The sequence below is a fragment of the Musa acuminata genome, chromosome BXJ3-3 (genome assembly GCF_036884655.1).
Source record: "Musa acuminata AAA Group cultivar baxijiao chromosome BXJ3-3, Cavendish_Baxijiao_AAA, whole genome shotgun sequence".
Classification (NCBI taxonomy): Eukaryota; Viridiplantae; Streptophyta; class Magnoliopsida; order Zingiberales; family Musaceae; genus Musa; species Musa acuminata.
The window spans coordinates 28,609,406-28,633,382 of NC_088351.1; the positions used below are offsets into that span (position 1 = coordinate 28,609,406).

Below are 23,977 nucleotides of genomic sequence, written 5' to 3' on the forward strand. Positions count from 1 at the left end.
GCTTCAATGGTCATTTTGACTGTTGGAGCAATGTTATATATCAGTAACGGTCAATTTCAACCGTTACCAAGATGTGTCGAGCGGTAACGGTCGAAATTGATCGTTATCGAGTTGTGTCGAGCGGTAACGGTCGAAATTGACCGTTACCGAGCTGTGCTAGGCGGTAACGGTCGAAATTTCGATCGTTACTGAGCTATGCCGGGCCTGTTACTGTCCGATCTACTCCTGTATCGTCCGATATGAGGTGCTACTGAGCGTTCCGCCCGGTAGCGGGCGATCTGTGTACCGGTATATTGTCGGACCAGAATGTACCCTAAACACATTCTGGGAGACAAAACATGGGCGCAATTTGCTTATATGCAATAAAATAGACATTCACTTTGTTTGTCAATGATTGAGCTTTTAACCTTCTCTTTTTATAGCCACCATAGTTTCCAATATAAAGATAAAAAGAAAAAGGATTATGAAATTTCTTACATCAACGACACAAGAGTTGAAATTAATGGGTACTGAATAGATTGAACCAAGGAATGAAATTTTGGGTACTGCAGCCATATTGACCAATGATCGGATTGCTTTGGGTTCAGTCCATGTTGATGTATCGGCATGAGATATATTAGTATATACTGTGGTACTGTTTTGTGGTACCTTTCTGCTGGGGAAGGGGTGGAGGAAGAAGGGAGAAAGAAGGTAGTAGGAAGGTGCAACAAAGCAGAGAGAGTGTACGTACTATCACAGACAAAATTGTAAACGTGGTGTTCGATATAATGCTTATGTTTGTCTGTGTCTTTCGGTTTTGTTTATACATTGCACAGCATATAAGGGGCTTACAGTAGGCTTAGCAGCCCCATTTTCTTTTGTTTTGGTGGCCATCCTAGGTTTGCAAACAAAGGTTGTGTCATGTGGGCATTTGTGAGGATTTCGATCTGTAGTGGATAATTTTGGACCTTTTGTTATACAATCATTCAGAGCTTGTAAATTCTGTTTATAATTTGCATTGGCTATGAAGTGTTTACTGAAATGATTACTTGTGGATTCCGAGTGAGACGCTTTCTTTAACCTGTTTTCTCTTTTGTTGGTCCTAAGGGACCATAGGAGGTTTCGGGGAGGTTGACCGTTGCGGACGGACACGCAAGGGTGCCGCATGACTTAGGCAAAACCAGCTAAGTGCGTGACATATGGTATCAGAGCGGGACAAGCACTCGTAGAAACACTTGACATGCAAACATGAGGGACCTAGTGGGGCTGCGTTGAGGGCAGCCAGCACGTGCGACCATTTTGGGGAAAATAGGTATGGAGATGTAGGAAAAAGGAGTCGCTCGGAGGAGCGGGCATTTGAGATTGACATTCAGAGGAATGGCCAACCCTTTGTGCAAGAGGTACTACGAGGACAAACAAGCTGGGAAGAATGTGTAGTGCACAAAGGTTGAGATAGTTGAGTTTGAGTTATGGCTCGACGTTGGCAACCATAGTAGATGACAGTGATTTAAAAAGTGCTAGGTGCCAAAAGGTGCCAAGGTCTAAAAACGCCCGAGGCGCTAGGCGCTCGCCCGAGCGAAACGAGGCATTAAAATATTAAACTATATAATATAATTAATAAATATAATTATTTAACAGTATTAAAATCAAAATAATATATTATTAATCTAATAAATACAAATACATTACTGTTACTAGTATACTGTTAATAGTATACTTTCGAAAGAGAAGGAAGAGGAGTGTAAGGGATGACTGTGGGTGCAGCAATAGTGGTAAAAGTGAGCAGCGGCAGCTAGAGCGGCGACAATGGCAATGACAGCGGTAGTGGCAACGACGACAGCGGTAGTGGGAGCGGCAAGCGGCGACAGTGGCAGCAGGAACGGGAGCGGCGACAGCGGCAGTGAGCAGCGACAGTGGTAGCGTGAACGACGAGCAGGGTTAGGGTTGGGCAACGACAGCTGATATCGGTGCTTTAGTTGGTTCGATTGAACCAACTAAAGCACCGGAGACCGAACCAGACCTAAAATGCTGGTTCGGTCGCCTAGTTTAACCCAGGCGCTCGCCCGAAGCGCCTAGCGTCTGGGCTCGAGCAAGCGCCCAAGCGGCGCCTCTTTGAAGCGCGCCGCCTGGAAGTGAAGCGAGGCACTCGGGCCTCGCCTCGCCCGAGCGCCTAGGCAAGCGAGGTGATTGGTAAAGGATGAGACCATGCAAGGTGGAATGGGTTGCTCAACGATCGAAAGAGTTGTGCAAAGCTTATAGTGGTGAGGGGAATTGTTAACTCGAAGAATTTGGTACTTATGCAAGGGCTTGTATGCGAACGATGTAATGTTCGAGGCCATCCCAAGGCGACCGAAACTTGGCTCCATGGAGCATTGAAACTTTCTCTTCAGTATGAGAAGGGTACGTCTGTAGGAGGTTGAAGTGTGTAGCGAGTTTAGTATGTTGCTAGGACTTGAGGGGTGCAACAGGGACTGTATTGGTGAGGAGTCCCAATCTAGCAAGTGCATTTACGGGGGGTAGAACAATGCACAGTTTGTTTAGCACGGCGGACTGGCGAAGTAGTCCAAGGGGATGGTGGTTTCCGAAACTTTCAGAGGGAAGGATGCAAAGAGAGAAGTTGCTCTAATGGGACAGATACCTTGGAGGGATAAGTCACGGTTCTCCAGAGGAATAATCATGTGCAACGGACCGCACATGTTGAGGAGTACCTCAAGATAACAACCCCACAAAGCTTAACGGATCGAGCGAGTGGCGAGGAGTCGTCACATGATCTCATATGAGATAATGCATTGGGGGATGCATTGCGAGATCAAGTGGGGGAGTGACCTAAGACAACACAAATGAAGGCACACTTGGAGCCGAAATAGAGATCATATTCAATAAGGGGCTGACCCGTGGAATGGTGGGCGTAAGGGTCACCATCAACTTAATGCAAATTAAGGAGCGGAGCAACTTGGGTGTAACTTGGTGAAGGACCCAAGTCGCATGAAGGAAGTTAGCATAGAAGATAGAACATGGAGCGGAGGCACGAAGCTTTCCTTGGACAGAGGTCTAAGACATGAACTCTTATAGAGGCAAGAGCGAGATCATGTCGTTCTATGGGTCCCTTGTTTTGATGGAGTGGACTCATCCTGCATCATGCCAAAGACGAAGGGAGTTTCGAGGCACATGCACTTTATCTCGGAGAAGCATTTGACGAAAGAACTAGGGCGACTCAACTTGCGGAGGTGAAGTTGAGTTCAGAAGGCTTTGACACGGGGCAAGAGGATGTAGAGGCGGGTACTCTTAAAGAATATGCCATAGTGCTGGCATTCAAGTTGTCATGAAGGAAGCAGTGTGCAGCGGAGATTGTGCTGGTAGGGGCAGAGGCTCAGGATCCAAACAATGGTGCACTAATTTCAGTGAAGTCGGTGGACTTCGGGGGCTACTAGTCAATAAATTGTCCTAGAGCAGTGCTTCGTCTAGGTGTGACCCGAGAGCGGGTGGACGAAGGTCAATTGCTAAATGAGCGAACACAATCGAAAGTGGAAGAGGCATTGCGATGCGTTGGCAAAGGCCACACATGGAGGGATCACAATCCATGTTCATCATACAAGGATCAGAATGCAATAGAGATGTCATCAAAAGGCGACATGGTGTAGTGGATCGTGGTGGAACAGTTCGTGGCAATGCGATACACACGAATCTAGTCCCGTGAGGGACTAGATCATACAGATGTATGATCGGGAGCTACTGGGAGCTCCACTTCGGTGAACAACACAACGACAAGAAAGACTATGGATTTAAGGAGTGAATGCTCTGGTATCGTAGAGGCGGGTCTTTTGTGCGTGCATCGAATTTTGCATTGGATAAAAGCCTTAGTCATCAGCATATGGGGGCTGTGTACCACCGAAGGAGTATACCGACTGCAAGTACCAGTGAGTCCCATGGGAGGGACTTGATCATGTAGAAGTATGATCAAAGCGGCTGGAGAGTTGGACTGCTCCAGAGCTTATATTCGCTTAAGGAAGCCCGACAAGTCAGAGGACAAGACCGAGAAAGCGAACGTTGCTACCAAGGAAGCTAAGGAGAATAAAATCGGTGCAAACCCTACAACATGATGCTAGAGGCCATGCATGAGAGTTGTAGTCTGTCTTTCCATTGACCAAGGGAAACTACTTGGAAAACACAGAGGTGTTGAAGCAGGGGGACGAAAGGAGCAAGGAAGTGATGGCGAGTTTAGAAGGACTTAGCTACCCAAAACCAAGCATCGGTTAGAATGGAGGTGGACTCGGAGGAGTGCCACAGTGCCATAGAGGCAAATCTACTGATCGTGAAGAAAAGGATGCAAATGCGAGGCGACGGATAGTAGGGCAATGGGCATGGTAGTGCCATGGTACCGCAGAGGTGAGACTTCCATGAAGTCATCGATCCCTTGCTCTTATGGAGGGAGAGCGCTTGGTCGTAAAAGGGGCCGAGGATGTGGAGAATGCAGAGGCAAACTTTAAGTACCGAAACAAGGCCAAAGGGTAGAGGCTAGGGAACTTCGTAAGACCGGTGTCAACGAGCTTCTTATCAAGATAGCCAAAAGCTAAGGACTTTGGGTTGTTGCAAAAGTGCACGACTAAGGAACGAAGCAGGCAGTACGCGGTGCTATACCTTTGCTACTCAGTGGAGTAGGTGACAGAGATGATGGAGAAGATAGTACAATCCCAGAGGCGACCAAAGCTATTATATTAAAGACTTACTCCAAGTTGGGGTGAAAACTTCTTGCATTCCAGAAGTTCGATGGTATTGAAATGGTGAATTATAGTAGCTAACTCAACGCAAGAAGTACAAACATTTCGAGTGCTTCAGAAGTGTGAGCAAAGAGCAAGCGAAGGCCAGTAACCAGCTCAATGTATGGAGTACAACCCTCGAGGAGGCGAGCGAAGTCAAATAACCTTTTCCTTCTTAACTCTTAAGAGAATAAGCGAAACTAAGTACCTCAATTCTCTTATATATATAGCAGAGGAGCTCTACACACGTTCAAAAACCCTTCGAAGAAACCAAATGAAAGACAATAGTTGTCAAATCCTCACCAATGGTGATCGGTGCTACTGAGAGTAGATTATCCGCTTCATTTCCCAACAGAATGCTAATCGAAAGCAGAAGTGATACGAATTTACTTGGAAGTGACAACTAAATGAAAGAAGAGTCGATGGACAAATTTTGTGGTGGAAGGACCCAAAAACTTCAAAAGTTTGCGAGGCGATACTCGTTAAAGCTCCAACAAGTATCCACCCAATTCAAGTGGCATGAGGCATTTGAGAGACTAGCGCGTACTGAGGATGGTCTTTTCCTTCATTTGAAGGATCCGTAGGAACCAACAGTGATCAACACAACTTAGCCAACCCCACACTAAAGTCAGAGTCATTGGCGAGTTGAAGCAGCATAGCAGATTAAAAGTTTAACTACTCAACAACAATAGCGGAGAGTAGCTGGGAGCCAACAAACGCATTACAACTGGAGCAAAAGATTAAAGACTCAACAAAGGCTAGGAGTTGCAGTGTCAACAAGGACTTCGATGAGAACGTCGAAGGAATAAATGGGGGAGAATGTCACGGACAAAATTGTAAACGAGGTGTTCGATATAATGCATATGTATGTCCATGCCTTTCGGTTTTGTTTATGCTTTTCACAGCTTATAAAGGGCTGACAGTAGGCTTAGCAGCCCCATTTTCTTTGGTTTTGGTGGCCATCCTAGGCTTGCAAACAAAGGTTGTGTCATGTGGGCACTTGTAGGGATTTCGATCTATAGTGGAGCATTTTGGACCCTTTGTTGTGCGATCGTTCAGAGCTTGTAAAGTTTGTTTGTAATTTGCATTGGCTATGAAGTGTTTACTGAAATGATTGCTTGTAGATCCCGAGTGAAACATTTTCTTTAATCCGTTTTCTCTTTTGTAAGTCCTAAGGGACCATAGGAGGTTTCGGGGAGGCTGACCGTTGTGGATGGACACGTAAGGGTACCGCACGACTTAGGCAAAACCAGCTAAGTGCGTGACTGCACGACAGCTGTCATGCGACCGCCACTGTATTGTCGCATGACAACATTGAGAAAAGAACGGGCTTGCTAGGATTTTGCGATCGAAAGAGGCTGATTCGGGTCCATTAAAAAAAATAAGAAGGGTTCGGTCCTGATCATTTTAAAAGAAAAAAATCCAGACCTAACATCTTTAAAAAAGAGAGAAAACTAGATTGAATTGCCTGAAATTGGGCAGCCACATCTTGGGTTATGCTTGGAGAGGTAAATACTGGCTGGTATGAACTGAACTGGGTGTAATGAATTCTATGAGTCTACGAACAATAGATGAGTGCTATTAAATTGCTGATGTGTGGAATAAGTAAATAGTCAAACTAGGATAAGATACTTGTGAAACCGAATATTGTATGAAATTTTGGGACATATCATTAATAAAACAATTTGTGAAAACTGGTTCTTATGAAGCAAATTTAGCTTGGAAAAATTATGAAAAATTATGAACTTTTCAATGGCATTGAAAGTAATACTAATATGTAATTTGATGGGCATGGATTTATGGATTTTTAACTAGTTGGGTTAAGACTTGATTGTTCTTGCTATTGGCAATGCTAACAGTCTAAGCTGCATTTTAACTTTTGTGCTGTCATAAGATTGTGAAGTAAATATTCAAAATATTAGTTCTCTACTGATCGACTACAGAATTGTTTTTATCAGGTCTCTACTTTACATCTGCACAAGAGTTTTTTATATCTTTAAATAATTTATTAAATTAGACAACTAATGGTAACTATGAATTTAGTGGCTTATAGAAAATCAGTGTTGAACCTGCATTATGTTCTCAATTTTTCTATTACTTCCAAATTAATATGAAATTTTATTCTTAACAACTATTTGTCAGGCAAAGGTTAATGGTCGGGAAGGACGTGTAATGATTTTCAATTTGGTGGAGACAGCTCAAGAGTTTTTATCTGAAATTGCCTCATTCAATGAATCACATGAATCTGTAAGTTAGTTTCAATGACAAAATGTTGTCTTAATCTCAGAAAAATTGTCCCTTCTCTATATACACAATTTGCATGGGTGTCTACTGGTGGAGACTTGATCGGACATTTAGTTTCCATAGAGACATCTGTTCTTGTGGTGGTTGAGTTCTTTTACATCGCTCTTTGAATTATAACTGCCGTCAAGTTGAAAGCATAATGCTTAACAAATTAGTTCATAGTATTTGTACTTTTATACCTTTGCATGTAGATATCGAGAAGTTTCATTTGCTGTTCTAGTGACTGTAAGTTCAAAAAATTGAATGCATTGCCTATAAATCTAATATATGGACAAAATAACCAGGGATCTATATTGGGTCAAAGGTTATAACGACTAGAAACTCACAACTAAGTTGCTATGTGATCCCCAACAATGTATTGCTTTCTATGGGTTGTTGTACCACTTGAGTTAGTATGGTATGGGCAATACGTATCGGTCCGACGAGTGATCGGGATACGGATCACCCGGTACTAAGCCGTTTCTATTGGGGGGCTATATCGGGCGATACACCCCTTCGTACCTAATGGTATGTCTGAAACTAGACTATTGCTGATTTGTATCGATCGGTAACATTCATATTTCAATTGATTTTGATGGACGACCCTGATTAACCAGATTCCAATGGTCAATTTGATCGTTAGCATGCCTTGGTTGATATGCTGGTATAGAGCGGTACATGCCATACTGTCGGTCGGCATGGTCAGTTGGCAGGAGAAGTTAAACCTTGCTATGAGTAATGTGTAACAGTAATCAAATAACATTGCTTGATTTCTACTATATAGTTTGTAGCTTATACAATTGATTTTTTTTTACTTTTTTAGTAAATTGAATGCCGTGCCTATAAATTTAATATGTTGACAAAACAATCATGGATTTTTATTGGGTCAAAGGTTATAATGATAAGAAACTCACAACTAAGTTCTTTGTGATCACCCACATTTATTGCTATTCACATGCAGTGTGTAAATGTACTTAAAATACCATTATTTAGCTTTTTGTGTTTTTAATATTTTATATTATTTATGTTATTAGAATAATCGTTTTAGCTATTAAACATGCCCTTATACAAATATGAAGTTGTTAATATAGCGACAGTTTTAATGATAATTTAAAAAGCATAAGGCCATTTCAGTTTGTGAATGATTTTATTGATGGCATATCTTTCTTTTCATGCAAATTTATGCTGATGTTGCTATGGTTCAAATTACAATTATGATAAGGCCTCATATCTGTTATGCATAGCATTTTTGTCCCTGCTTGGAAATATTTATTTGGGTATTATATTATCCTTTGTCTACAAGCTGTTGAACTGCATCTGTTTCTTGGCCATACTGAACATGGCATCCTGATTTTTTAACATAAATGATCTGTGGCACTAATATCAAATTTTTAGAGGCACTTTGCTTCTGAGCAAGAATAATTCTGACTATGATTTTGCACTAGTTTAAGATTGTAATAAATTGAGGTTTTTAATCTTCCAAGTCTGAAGCAAGGATTGCTGTGCTGGTCCGCACAGTGTGGCTCAATATTTAGCCTATGTTTTTAGGCACATGAAGGGTACAAGAATGTGTAGACCATTTGGTATGGTATCATGCTTTGTTGAGAATGTATAAATATTCCCCATGCCATGATTTATTAATCTTTAGACAGAAATATGATTTCTATTTATGTCAAAGTAGCATTATTCTTGGATCTCTTGGTGTGATCCATTGTAAGTTGTGACCTTTTGTTTAGGGATAAGCATGTTTGTCCAATCATGAAATTCTCTGCATGTAAAATTGAAGTGGCCAGGTTGGACATACTATCCTATTCCTAGCAAACAAAATGTAAATATGATTTTCATTCTGTTGTTTGTTGTTTGTTAAGTGTGGATTTTTATTCTGTAGTCTAGCTAACTTCAAGTTCTTTTATTGCAGGTTCCTTGTATTGGTTCTAGTCGAAATGACCACTCTCTTCAAGAGGAACCAGCATCCCAGATTGACATGTGCCGTTATTCTGATGGGCCTTCTGTTTGCAGTTCAATCGATCTATATGGTGACTTGTGTGGTGATGATGCACCATTGGGTGGTCATGTCACGAAAGCTACAAATAACAGCTCTAGCAAAGTCATTGTTACACAAGCTGGATCAATGGACATGGACAAAAATAAAAACATCCTTTTGGAATCTCATGCCTTAAAGAACGTTGAGAATGCCACCACAGATGATGGTTTGTTAAGAAATAGGAAATCTGAAGTGTTGAACATGATAAAACATGGGGTTGAACCACTGGCAGTTGCAAAATTAAATGTTCTTGTGGAAGAAACTGAAAATGACGCGACAAGTTCATCTTTCAAGGCTTCCTTGAAACCATTAGAAGATGTTCTGGAGAGTTCTGATGGCACACTGCATGAGGTAAAAAAATAGAAATTCAAATCCTCATATTTGTTAAATGTCCACATTGGGTGGATAAATTAAAGTGTTTTCAGAGATTGGGTTGCACGTGGACTAGGGACCACTGATATAGGTCATCTTGATGTCATAGCTTATTGCTCATAAGCAGTCCTTTATACTCAGTGCTACACACTTGCGTTAACATACTTATCAACTCAGGATCAGTGGATGTTTGTATCTAGCTGATTTATAATGCAAATGTCCTGACTTGAGCGGCAAAGAAGTAATTATAACATACTTGCATAAACATTGAGCTTGCAATATGCTGGCTTGACATCTTGGATTGTGTATGTTTCTAGCAAAAAAATGTCAGCTTAGTTGGTAACTTGTTGGCTTTTGCAATATGCTTCATTTTGAGGTTTTTTAATCTTTTCAGTGACGTTTGATTTGCTTTAATTAAATTCACAATTATCATGGTTATCTTCATGGTTTGACTTTGATGTTTTGGGTAGTAGATCCATGTTGGTCTCTGGCCATGCTAGAATGTGCCAATGTACCATGTAATCAGCAGAACATTTTTTAAAGATTCAAGATATACACGGTGTTGGGCGGCATGAACACGGTCTATGCTGCTAATCTGATAGGCCATCGGACCAATGTGTACTGCCTAGTACATACTGGTCTGAGTGAAATGTAGAACCACTTGTCTTACAGTTCATACTGTTCTAGCATTTTGATATCAGGGTGGTGGTACAAATCCAAGTTAAAAGTAGAACCATACGTCTTTGGCATTTTGATATCGAGGTAACAACAAGGATCAAAATCTTGATATTGGAACAATACCGGCCACTGGCTGGACTGGTATGATTCAGTTATGTATTGCATGTTGGCATATGGTACATTGGTGTGGTCCGGTTGTTATGGACCGGGAGATGGCGAGGGTGGAGAGAGGGGGGGATGTTCTCTGCAGTATTTATTCAATGAATAGCAGCGAACACTGTGTTTGCAGTGTAAACAACAATATGCTGGACTTTTGTGGTAAGCATTATTGATTGAAACAGGAATATCTTGAGATGATTGGTTGGTCCCTTTTCTGCAGTAGTAGAATGGCAATTCGACATGTTTAACTAGGTTATTTTGTAGAAATGTTCTGGAAGTCGATTGACATGGTTGTAACAATTTGGTCCGGCCTGGTACTTAAAAAATCACACAGTGAATTTTATATGAATAGAAATTGCTTCAGATCATCTTTTGTCATTCCTGGTGGACCAGTATAACGTTAGAGTATATGCCAGTCTGGTTAAGCACTGGTAATGGACCATATGACTACCACTCAGTATACCATTTTTATACTCCTTTTTTACTAGTATGATATAGGCGTGACAACCACTTGATTATCTTTGATTGAAATCAATATCAGATCATCCTTGGTTTTTGTTTCATATAACCATAATTTCTAATTATCCTGGCAGGGCATCAACCTTTTAGAGCATGGATGTAAGAATGATGTGTCTGATTCAGAATGTGATTATTTGACTTCGTCAAGCTATGTTTCAGTTACACATGATGATGAATCTCGACGCAAGGAAAAAGATCTTCTTTTGGTACTTCCTTACCCTTAATGTTGGTTTATATCATATAGAGAACTTTACATTTAACTTCTTTACTCATCACATCAGGTACACTTGCTTCGCCTTGCTTGCTCTTCCAAAGGATCTTTAGCTAATGCTTTACCGGAGATATCGTTGGAGCTGCAGAATATAGGGGTATATGTTTCTCACCCATCCTTCTCTTTTTCCCCTCTCCTCCCCTTTATCCTATATTGTTTTTTATTTGAAGGTTCAATTTTTACTGGTGCCAAACAGGTGCTTTCTGAATGGGCCAACGATTTAATTGCTGCACCCCTGTCAGTTTTTACTGAAGCATTTGATCATGCCTTTGAACAGCATATGGTTGGTTTGTCTTTGAGTGATATCATTACAGATTTATAGATTCAAAAGTCTAGTGGTGATAGTTTTCTCGTGGTTGATCTGTTTTAGGCATCCTCAAAATTCTCCGAATTCTGGAGAACAGGCAATGGTTCTTCATCTAAACCAAGTTCTCGTTATTTGAGTGACTTCCAAGAGGTCCATTCACTTGGTAAGATAACCATTTCTTCATATGCTCCATCATACTGTTGAATTGGTTTCATCTTTTCTCCATGTTAGTTGTAAGTTTTAAGTTGCAAATAGTATTAATGTATATTATGACCACTAAATAAATGAAAGGATTATCTACCTCATTCGACACATTTTAACACACGAAATATTGGTATGGAAACCTCATTCGACACATTTTAACACCTTAAACAATCTGGAACAATGGTGTTGTACCCACATCCATTTTGGTTGAGGGTTCAAAACCTCATTTGACATTGTGGTGGTGGACCAGATCACCACAAGGTCCGATACTCTCTTTCGCACTTACCCTTTGTAAATGAAAAAAAATAAAATTCTAAAAACTAAAAATAAAAGATTATAAAGTAAATGTCACAAATATCTAAAATTAAAATTAAAACAAAAATTGAAACTCTAAAAATAGTAAACGATTTAGGTCACTAAGAGTTGCACAAAGCTTTTTTCCTTGCCTGGAACCTTGGATCCTTAAATCTCAAGCAAGCAGACTCGCTGTGCCAACAAAGCTTGCCTTAAAAATTGTAAAACTTGAACCAATAAGATTGCTTGTGAAATTAAGGGGAAAACAACAAAAGATCAGAAAAGTAAAGGATGAAATTTAACGAATAAAGATAAGATATAAAGAAAAAATATATAACATAATTAAATTAGACTATAAGAAAAATAAATTGGCTATCACATTGAATGATGGAAGAAAAAATTATGATTTTAAAAGTATGATGAAAAAATTATGATTTTAAAAGTATGATGAAAAAATTAATATGCAATGGTCTATCTGGTGAGGCTTGATCCTTGGTTAAAAGTTTCTGCATGTTAAACACTACTAGTGAACACATTCTTTTGGTTTTATAGTATTTTTTTTGAATTAATGAGACATTTTGTTCTATTAGAAAAGGGTAAACTAATGGGACTCATCTAGTTATTGTGCTATTTAAATTTTGAGGACTCTTAGAGATGTTGCGCTCATTGTCTAAGCACTTTTTCATTCTCCTCTTTTGATTCTTTCCCATCTTTTGATCAGCTTTAGAAAATGAATATTGCATCATTTGTGTCAATGGCAACAAATGGTAAATATGATTTGTAGCACTAAATAGCACAAATAACATCAATGTCATCTCAGTTTTTTGTAATAATTAAGTTTCCTTTTGTTATTTTTGTTTTCGGTTTCTTGGTTTACTTCTCCTTCCCCCTGCTTCCTCTTTTCTGAGTCTGTAAAATAGCTTTGAATCAGCCAAAATGAGGAAAGTTGATTCTGGTACTGGTAGGTCTTATCATACTGGAATTGATTGATAACCCAGTGAGCATAGTTTAGGCATCTTTAGGCTTATTTGCTCCTAGGTGCTACAGACTTGTTTATTTGCAGCGTGGAGCTCTCATAAAGCCCCTTGCCTGTGACTTGTTGGTGGTGCACAACCAGACTAAAGATTTACATGAAGAAAGACTGACACTTGCAATTGCAGGATGGGAAGGAAACTAGATAATTGCACAATTTCTCATAAATTCTGATTGGTCCTTTAGATATGCTGTTTGATGAAGTGGAAGCCTTTTACTGGGCGTGCTCAGATACAGAACTTAGTTTGTTTTCTAATTTTTGTATCTTTGGCTGATATTTAATATGGTAAATTAAATTTTTTTAATCAGCTTTTAAACATTATATCCTTTTAATCCTTGTTTTGACAGGTCATGGAGGTTTTGGCCATGTTGCATTGTGCAAAAATAAACTAGATGGTCGCCAATATGCACTAAAAAAGATTCGCCTTAAAGATAAAAATCTTCATGTCAATGAAAAGATTATGAGGTACTGTTGCTATTTGCTTTGGCATTTTGCTGAGTTGATCTTCCTCTTATGTTTTTCTTTCCTTTGGGAACAAGGTTGAGACTTGAGCTTTTCTTTGGCTCTTATATCAACCTTTGTTGGATTTAGGTTTAGAAAATATAAATTGGCTTGCTTTGTGTAATTTTTGAATGACAAATGTAAATTGGGTTTAGGTTATAGCATATTTGAACTACTTGTTTTTTTTCTAAAGTGTTGAGCAAAGTGTTAGTGCTCGAGATGGACACAATCTAGATGTTATAAGCATTTTGAAGCATGGTATGCAATTTCGAATGGTACCGCCCGGTACGAGTGGTATGTACCGGTCTGATGGTATATCGGTACGTGGACCGCTAACGTGCTACAGTACTACAGTAGAGAGAAAAAAATATTTTAAATTAGGTGTACCGCTCGGTACGCCCTGGTGTATTGCTCGGTACGTCTTGGTGTATCGCTCGGTACACGGTACCATACCGTACCGAGCCAACCTCGAAACACCGGCACGGTACGGTACCGCATACCTTGTTTTGAAGTGTCTATGTGATGGAGAACTATTGAGCTTTACAAGGATTTTCAGAAAAGTTTATTCTAGGCAAAGATATCAACAAAAAATCGTCAATTAGTTGGCCTAGAAATTCCAAGAGTTGTATTAAAAATTGAAAAGCCTTTTGGTCTTTCTAAGGATTTATTTTGTATTAGGTGCACTCATTTACTATTTAGGTATCTTAGAAGTTATATTTTTTATTTTTAAAAGACATTAATTCCTTAGGAGATTTCTTTTGAGAATCATTATCTTCATTAATTGTACCAAGGCTCCTAAAGCCCTATAAAAATCAAACATTTTTAGATTTGAATGAAAAGAATTGCATCTTCTCTAGTCTCTTACTCTCATCTCTTATCTCACATTACTCTTTCTTTCTCTTCCTCTCTCTTTCTCTCTACTTCCCTACTCTATTCTACGTTAGTTTGATATCAAAGCTCATCAAGAAACTTACCATGTACCCTATTGGGTTCCAATTAGTAGCAAAAACTTCGATCAACACTTAAGATTGTTTGCACCTCTAACGTCAACCCCTTGTGTGTGGAGTTGGACTTTGGGGCGACTGTTCATACGAAATCGGTGGACCACATAGTTCTCAATGTTGGATAAATTTTTAAAAGTTTTACTAATATTTTTTTGTTGAAAAAAAAAATTATATATTTCATTAGATCATGGTTTTCATTGCTGCTTCCCCTTATTTTCTCTCTTTTTTTATATTTATCACCCTCTCTCTCCTCTTTAGCTATAACTACAGCATCATTAAAATTTGAACCCTTGAAAGTTGTCAAAAGAAAAAAACCAAAACAAAAAGTGAGGGAAAAAAAGTGAGAACCATTTGTAACATTGTATTTCTACCTTGTGCATTGCAATAATTAACAATATTATTACCAAAAGGTAATTTGTCGGTAGTATTAGAATCATGACTTTGCGAGGTGAAAACTAAACCAATCCTGATGAATCCCTAAACCAATAGAGTGAGGTAGACATCCTTAGGTCCAAGCTAGCATATCATGATACAATGTTGAACCAGTTATGTGACAAAATGACCCAAGTCTTAAGAGCTCTCCAATATCTTGAAAAACGACCTATGAATGAGGTTGATGGGTCAGTTAGACAATATGTCCATTCTCCTCTATCTATAGCTTCAAATCAAGGAATTTTATGTACTCTCCAAGCTTTAGTTCGAACAAATCCTAGGTCCACCTATAGGGCACCTGTTCACAATCATACTTCAACAATTCTGCTTTTGACCTTAATAATGAATTCCTAGAATCTATTAGAAATCCACAAGCCCGAGTAATATGGGCCAACGAGTTCAGTTTGCTGATAATACGGGGGAAATGGCTAGAAAAGTCAAAGTGGATGTGCCAGATTTTGATGGTAAGTTTGACCCAAATATGTTTGTTGACTCGTTAGATAGCATAGAAAACTACTTTGAGTGGTATGAAATGATTGATTTTGAATGTGTACGATTTACAAAAATGAAACTAGAAGGGTCCGTTAGGAAATATTGGCAATATATTCAATATAGTCTCGAACATCGTCGAGAACCTCCCATCACTCAATGGGAAGTCATGAAACAAAAACCGAAGAAAAAATATTTAACAACCTACTTTTTAAGCTAATTGGTTGAACAATTGTTAAACCTTAAACAATTGAATTATAGTGTTGTAGAGTATTTAACCCTATTTGATGAACTTTTACTTAGGTGTGAAATAGAAGATGATAAAATCATCACTGTATGAAGATTTGTTAATGGGTTGAGGTTTGACATTCAACGGGAAGTCACCATTAGTTTCCCCGACGCCATGGAGGAAGCTTCCTGATGAGCCCTTGAGATTGAGAAGTGCATCAAACTTTAACCAATTCGTTAAGCATCTTCTCAGTCTCTCGACAATAGAATTATTACCCAATTTGCTATAAGTAGTGACTCTATCAAGTCAAAAATCCCTACTACTAGCAACACTTTTAACCCAACCATGAATCATCCAACTCATTCAACCATTGATTCCCGAACTAGTTCGTCTTCAATCCGATGTCATTATTGCCATAATAGAGGTTACATTGCCTCTCATTGTCCTTAACGTACCCTTATCTTAAAACAAGAACTAGAGGATCAAATTAAGGAAGTAGACCAAGTAGTTGAACTCGAATCTTCAATAGGTGACAAAAACGAAAAAGAAATTGAAGATGCCCATGTTAATGTTGTTTGTATTATTCTCTCTACTGTTGGAAGAGAATAAGTATCTTCCATATTTTCATCATCTAAAGTGGGGAAAGAACTTACAAATTAGTTATAGATAGGGATAGCACTATGAATGTAGTCTCAAAGTATGCTATCAAAAGACTAAACCTTAAAGTGGAGTTACATCCGACCCTATTTAAAGTAGCCTTGGTTGACAAAATCATTTTATCCATGATTGAAAGATGTCTGGTACAAATCAAAATGGGCGATTAATAGGATGAGATCTACTATGACATCTTGCCAATGGATGTTGCCTACATTCTTTTAGGTCGGTCTTGGTTGTATGACTGATGTTACCAATCATAGGAGAGAAAAACACATGTCTTTCAATACAAAGGTAAAAATGTTATCCCGTGACTAGCAAATTCGTCAAAAAAGGACAAAATAAGAACTCCTAAGTTTTTCTTCTAGAAGCCCCCGACCATCAAGGGACTCCACTTATTGGATCCTAAATATTTTGAAATAGAGAGCTTTGGCAATAAATTTTGTGTGGCCATCATTGCTAGAGAAATTCCTAGCCGTTGCACTATTCTTGATCGGAGAGGTTAAATCCTTATTAGATGAATTTTCTGATGTTATACCCTCGGAATTACCTAGTGAGTTGCCACCCTTACGGGAAATCCAACATGTCATTGATCTTATCCTAGGATCATAGCTCTGTAATCTCCCACATTATAAAGTGAGCCCTAAGAAGAGAGCTGAGTTAAACAAACAAGTTGAAGAACTTTCAGCTAAATGATTTGTACGACACAACCTTAGTCCTTGCGTTATCCCTACCTTGTTAACTTATAAGAAAGATGGGTCTTGGAGGATGTGTGTAGATAGTCAAGCAAGCAACAAAATAACAATCAAATATTGCTTCCCGATTCCTCGACTTTAGGATATGCTATACTTTCTCTCCTAATCTAGTTGGTTTTCAAAAATTGACCAGAGAAGCATATAGCACCAAATTCGTATTAGACCTAGTGATAAATAAAAAATACCATTCAATACTTAAGATGGCCTATACAAATGGGTAGTCATGCCCTTTGGTCTATCTAATGCCCCAATCATTTTTATGCACTTCATGAACCAAGTTTTTCGACACTACATAGGCAAATTTGTTGTAATCTACTTTGATGACATCTTGATCTTCGGTAAGACTAAAAAGAATCATTTAGAATATTTTCATTAGGTTCTTACCACCTTTCATGTTACTAAGCTCTATGTCAATCTAGAAAAGTGTTCGTTCATGCAAACCTATGTCCTATTCCTAGGCTTCAACATATCCACCCAAGGTGTTTCTACCGATCCAGAAAATATCCACATCATTTTAGAATGGCCTTAGCCTAAAACTCATTCTAAGCTTCACAGTTTCTTTGTATTAGTCTTTTTCTATAGGAGATTCATTAGAGGGTTTAGTTCTATCGTGACTCCTATCATTGATTGCCTAAAGAAGGGTGAGTTTTCTTGGATGCTAATTGCTACCAAAGTCTTTGCTGACATCAGAACGAAAATGACTATCGCTCCTGTTCTCAGGCACCCTGATTTTAGTAAACCCTTTGAGATCACTTGTTATACCTCTAGTATAGTCATAGGCTTAGAAGGAATTTTTAGTTAAGAGGAGCCTATCACCTTTTTCAGTGAGAAATTATATGATGCAAAATAACATTATTCTACTTACGACAAAATATTCTACGCGATTGTGCAATGTCTTAGGTTATTGGCGATATTACCTTCTACCACAAAAGTTTACCTTGTTATCTGATCGCCAAGCCTTAATATACTTCGTTGCCCAAAAGAGGTTAAATGCTCGATATGCCAAGGGGGTTGAGTTTCTCAATGAATACTCTTTTATAATTGAGCATTATTTTGTCAATCAAAATAAAGCTACTGATGCCCTTAGTCGAAGTTCTATAATCCTATCTACTATGAGTGTCAAGGTCATAGGATTTGAGCGATTAAAAGAATACCCAATGTCTAGACTTTAGTCACATATATCGAGAAGTCTAAGATGGAAACCGTTGTGAACATATGGACTTTATTCTTAAGGATGGTTACCTTTTTCAATCTACTAAATTATCTGTTCCCCAATCCTCCCTTTGAGACTTCTTTGTTTGGGAAATGCATGTGGGTTAATTAACATGTCACCTAGGTCGAGACAAGACCATTACATTAAGTTGAGAATAGATTTTATTAGCCTTCCTTAAAGCAAGATGTTGCTCGAGTGGTGTCGTAATATTGCATCCGTCAAATTGCCTAAACTTGCAAACACAATACTGGCCTATACACCCTGTTACCCATTCCACATTTACTATAGAAAGATGTGAATTTAGATTGTCTTTGGACTTCCCAAAATAGCCTGTGGTCATGACTCTATTTTGGTTGTTGTTGATCAATTTTCAAAAACGACCCACTTTATCTCATGTAACAAGACCAACGGTGTTTTAGACATTACTAAATTGTTCTTTCAAGAAGTGGTTAAATTATGTCGCTTGCCTTTAACCATGGTGTCCGATAGGGATGTGAAATTTGTTAGCTACTTTTGGAAAACTATGTGGAAACTATTTGTCATAACATTGAAGTTCTCTTCAGCCTTTCACCCTCAAATTGATGATTAAACTGAGGTTGTTAATCGTTCTTTGGAAAATCTTCTTAGATGTTTAGTTGGGGAGAAACATGGAAACTAGGACTTAACTTTACCCACTATAGAACAAGGTATATAATTTCGAATGATACCGCTCGGTACAGGTGGTACGTATCGGTCCGATAGTAAGTTGGTACGCGGACCGCTCGCTACCCATTTTTTTTATATAAATATATATATAAATAGATATATAAACAAAAGATTATATATATATATATATATATTATTTATTTATATATATATAGAGGCAACATCGGCGCCACTTGGGTAGTAGAGAGGCGACGTCGCCTTGCAGGGGGGAGAAGGGAGGTGACATCGCCAAAATATTTTTTTTACTTTATATATATATATATATATACACTGAACGATATACCGCTTGGTATATAGTATCGTACCGTATCGAGAGAAGGTCGAAACTCTGGTACGGTACGATATTTTAATCCTTGCTACAGAATTTGCATTCAACAACTCAGTCAATCACTCTACTGGAAAAAGCCCATTTCAAACTGTCCTCAGCTATACTCCTCACACCCTATTGACCTTGCACTTCTGCCACTTGACTATCGTGCCTCAGAACTAGCCCACTCCTTCGCTCAACATATTCATGATTTGCATGTTGAGATTCAATGTTAAATTGCCCTAAGAAATATAAGTTACAAACTTGTTGCTAATGCCCATCGCAGAAGTCAAGAGTTTCAAGTTTGCAATTATGTTTTGATTTGCGTTCGCCCTAAGAGATTCTCTAAAAACTCATTCAAAAATTTATGTGCTCAAGCCATTGGTCTTTTCCCCATTATCCATAAACTAGGATGTAATGCATATATGCTCGATTTGCCTTTCGACTTAAATATTAGTCTAGTTTTCAATGTGGAGGATTTAACTCCATGTCATGGTACTTTTGAGCCTCCTCTATCTATCAATGTTCTTGCAGATGACAAATAAAGCACTGATTCTCTCACAAGACAGAGATGACGTAGAGGTCATTCTTGATGACCACCTTGTTACATCTGCTGCTAGCATTACTCGACACTTTCTTGTTAAGTGACATGATCGTTCAACTTCTGATGTCACTTGGGTTACTTTGGAGGAACTTCATGACTTTGCACCAAACTTATTGGATCAGTACCTTGTAGATCACTCTCGAAGATTGAGTTCTTTTCCACTGAGGGAGAATGATGGAGAACCATCAAGCTTTACAAAGGATTTCAGAAAAGTTTATTTTAGGATTTCAACAAAAAAATATCAATTAGTTGGCCTAGAAATCCTAAGAGTTGTGTTGAAAATTGAAATATCTTTTGGTCTTTCTAAGGAATCTTTTTGTATTAAGTGCACTTTTTGTATTAAGTACACTCATTTATTATTTAGATATCCTAGAAGTTATATTTTGGATTTCTAAAAGGCATACTAATTCCGTAGGAGATTACTCTTGGTAATCATTGTCTTCATTAATTGTACCAAGTCTCCTAAACCCCTACAAATAGTGGAGCTTGTTAATGGATCAAATATTTTCAGATTTGAATGAAAAGAATTGCATCTCTCTAGTCTCTTGCTCTCCTCTCTCATCATACACTTCTTTTTCTTTCTCTTCCCCTCTCTTTTTCTCTATTTCCCTACTCTGTTCTACTTCACTATGCTTCATAATTTAGGTGTTTATCAAATGGATATGTTAATTATGGCCACACCAACGACCATATAAATGTGGAAAGTCTGGTATTTTAATATGTGACTATATGATTTTTGAAGAGCTTATATGAGGTGGGAGTTCTTGAAGCCACTTTGAGATGGGAGTTCTTGCCTGATGAGTTTTTGAGGTCCAATATGTTCAATATTCTCGTGATAATCTTTGAGTATCTAGGAACTGTTAGGATATGAAAAGGAATAACCATTTATTTTTGAAAATTAGTACTTCTGGTAAAGATTATACAATATAATAAATGGCATGGCGTGTGCTACAAATTGTTGATTGCAAGAAATCTTGATAAGGTCAAATCATGCCATGAAGTGGAGGTTTGTGATAATATATATTGATCCCATGTGTTGGAAATTCAGGATTGTACTGGCTTAGACTATTTTTTCCTTGGATCATTGAGAAGTCTTCTATGTATAAAAATTAGAAGAATGAGAAGATTCTTGTTTTAAAAAAATGTACAGGATTTGAAACTTCTGTTGGCTAACACTGAGGCACCCAATTTATTGAAACTAATCTTCTCTACCCCATAAAGAAACTTTCCTTTTAACAATCCTTTATCATATCTTTTAAGGTAATTGCTGGCATGTTGAATAAGGTATTCTTAGATCTAGTTAATAATTAGCCTTTGGATATTGTTAAAACACTTTTTGTTTCTATATTTTTTAGTCATGACAATCATGGTTTACAATAGCTCTCTGTTGCATTATTTATTTCAACGCTCTCAAAGTTACTCTACTCCATAAAGAGACTTTCCTTTTAACAATCCTCTATCATATCTTTTAAGGTGATTGCTGGCATGTTGAATGAGGTATTCTTAGATCTAGTTAATAATTAGCCTTTGGATATTGTTAAAAGTTAAAACACTTTTTGTTTCTATATTTTTTAGTCATGACAATCATGGTTTGCATTAGCTCTCTGTTGCATTATTTATTTCAATGCTCTCAAAGTTAGAGATAGTTTCATAGTTTATATTAGCTCTCTGGTACATTATTTATTCCAATACTCTCAAAGTCGAGAGATAGTTTCAGACTCTCCTGGTAACTATTTTGTCCTTTTTACAAGGTACTCAGAGAGGTAGCAACACTCTCAAGATTGCAGCACCAACATGTAGTTCGTTACTATCAGGTTTTTGCTCTTAAAAATTCTTTTATTTTATTGAAATGTGTATTCAGTTTCCATTGTTATGAGGGATGTCCTACTGATGGTTCAGTGATGGATCCAATTTTGTGGACTTTTTTATGACAATTTCATAGTTTAGAGCATGTTTTAAAAAACCCCGCAGCCTGGTATCTACTGGACAGCCAATATTGATCTGGCAGAGAATTGAAATACTGGCCAACCCATTCTGGATGGTTTAAATCAGGCTTAGGAGGTAGCATATCTTTAAAACTGTGAATACTGCTAGGTTCAGGCCTTGATGAGGCGGTAAGCCCATCTGTGTTCTCTTTGGTGGCAACCCTTTAAAACCATGAATACCGATTGGTTCAGGCGTTGAATCAGGTGGTAGGCCCATCTATTGTTGTTTTTTTTAATTTGGAAGCAACTCTACAACCTGTCAAATTACAAACGTACTTTAATCTGTCTCCCTCTTTCTCACTCTTGCTCTTACTCTCTCCTGAATTGGGAGATCCCTGTTTGCAGTCACTTGTTTGCCGCCACCACCACCATCTGCTGCTCACCTCTGTTGTTTCCACTGCCATTGCTGCCTGTTTCTCACCGCCTGATACTTATCCTCCGCTTCCCCTCTCCTCCTCTTCCTCCTTTCTCTGTACCATAGCGCCTACCAGCATACCATGCAGCATTGTGCTGGTATGAATCAGCCTCATGCAAGTCTAGCTAGGGACCAGTATGGGTCCAGTACCCAAGACTTTGAACCATGGTATGAAGTGTATATTTTTCAGGGTTTATTCTATAAGTATTCCACTTGTTATTGTTCTTATGAAAAGAAGATTGGAAGTTGTGAAATTAAAAAAAATCAAATTTATGATAGAATGGATGGATGCAAAGTCTATTACATCCTGCTTTTGACTTCCATCTTGTCTACCATGGTCTTTAACTTTCCTCACCCTTCACTTTATAATATTTTTCTTACCATGCTTGTGTCGACTATTTACTATACCATTTATCTGCTCTTGGACTGTCAATATGCTTTGAATTAAGCCACTAAAAAGATCATTTGATCTAGAAGCTTCCAAAAGTCTTGTGTTTCCCTGCCTATAATGGATAAACTATCTTGTTCTTAATGATCAACTCATAAGGTTGCCAAAAAGGAACAACTTGCGACAATGAACCAATTTCGGGATGAGACTTGCACAGTAGAAGTGATTTAAGGAACCATGGGTTGGAGACAAGTGTAGTTAGTAGTATTTCCAATTATTTTTAATTTGTCTGTTAAAGTTAACTGTAAAATTATGCTGCTTTTTAGTCATACAGATGAGATTTGAGCCTATTTTTGTTAGTCTAGGTAGCTACTCTTCCATAAATAAAAAAGATGATCAAGTGCCTTTGCTCACTTCAATGTATACAGTATACACTACAAAAATTTCTTGTATGATCAATTTTCTCATGGAAGGCAGGCTAGTTATGTTATAGTCATGCAGTCTAAGTCACTATAAGCGAATTCATAGTTACTGCAACGATTATTTTCTCTCTCAACCTCACCTAATTGTGATATCTACAAATTTGTTTGAGATTCAATTTACGTATAAATATGAGTATCATTGTTTAGTTTTGGTGTCAATTGATTGTTATGTTTAATTTGCAGGCATGGTTTGAGACTGAATATGGTAATAATAATGTAGATATCACTTGTGGTTCAAGAACTGCTGAGAGCATCAGCTATAGCTACATTGGTACTAGTTCAGCAGATGCCACTGGTGAAAACAGAAAGGAATCAACATATCTGTATATACAAATGGAGTATTGTCCTAGGTATATATTTCATAAACACCCTTGCTACTTTCGCCTGTTACTGAGTAATGTGCACGGCAGCTTTTTTATCTTCTGCTATGGGTTTCTTTGTGTATTAGATGAAGATTAATGTTTTTGTTTCTTGCCCATACAAGAGTTGAGTGTCTTCGTTTACATGGCTTTCAGTATTGCAATGCGATGGTTTTAGACACTTAATCATTGATTGATGGTTAGAGAAGTTTTGATATACTAATGAACAAGGCATCCAAGGCATGCCCACCTATTGTTTTGTAAGGAGCCAAGCATTTGTCCATTTTTCACCTGTTGGGGTCACCAAGTGAAGAAGTAGGTATCAACAGTGATTGATATTTATCCCGGACCGGTGTGAAGAGTGCCTGGATTGGCCCGGCCTGAAACGAGGGGCAGTCTTCATAACAATAGGTGGTAGGTGCTAAATCTGTTGATTTTGGAGGAATCTGCAGCCCAAATTCGAAGATAATATGGACTGCCCTGCATAAGCAAAGCTAATCTTTTATGTGTACTGCACTTAAAGGAAGATCCATCTGGTTACATGTTTGTCAAAAA

The 23,977-nt window shown here is 38.3% G+C and overlaps 1 protein-coding gene across 5 annotated transcripts in view; it reads left to right on the forward strand.

Annotated features, from left to right (window-relative positions):
• The window catches only part of LOC103978507 (eIF-2-alpha kinase GCN2), a 49,618-nt gene that overhangs the window by 3,765 nt on the left and 21,876 nt on the right, over positions 1–23,977 (forward strand). For all 5 annotated transcript variants that reach the window (XM_065142386.1, XM_065142385.1, XM_018823643.2 and 2 more), the window contains 9 exons: positions 6,879–6,983; positions 8,938–9,414; positions 10,866–10,997; positions 11,073–11,159; positions 11,259–11,345; positions 11,433–11,532; positions 13,248–13,365; positions 21,553–21,607; positions 23,247–23,413. In XM_065142386.1, the coding sequence (XP_064998458.1) occupies positions 6,879–6,983; positions 8,938–9,414; positions 10,866–10,997; positions 11,073–11,159; positions 11,259–11,345; positions 11,433–11,532; positions 13,248–13,365; positions 21,553–21,607; positions 23,247–23,413 (1,328 nt within the window). The remainder of the gene's footprint in view (positions 1–6,878; positions 6,984–8,937; positions 9,415–10,865; positions 10,998–11,072; positions 11,160–11,258; positions 11,346–11,432; positions 11,533–13,247; positions 13,366–21,552; positions 21,608–23,246; positions 23,414–23,977) is intronic.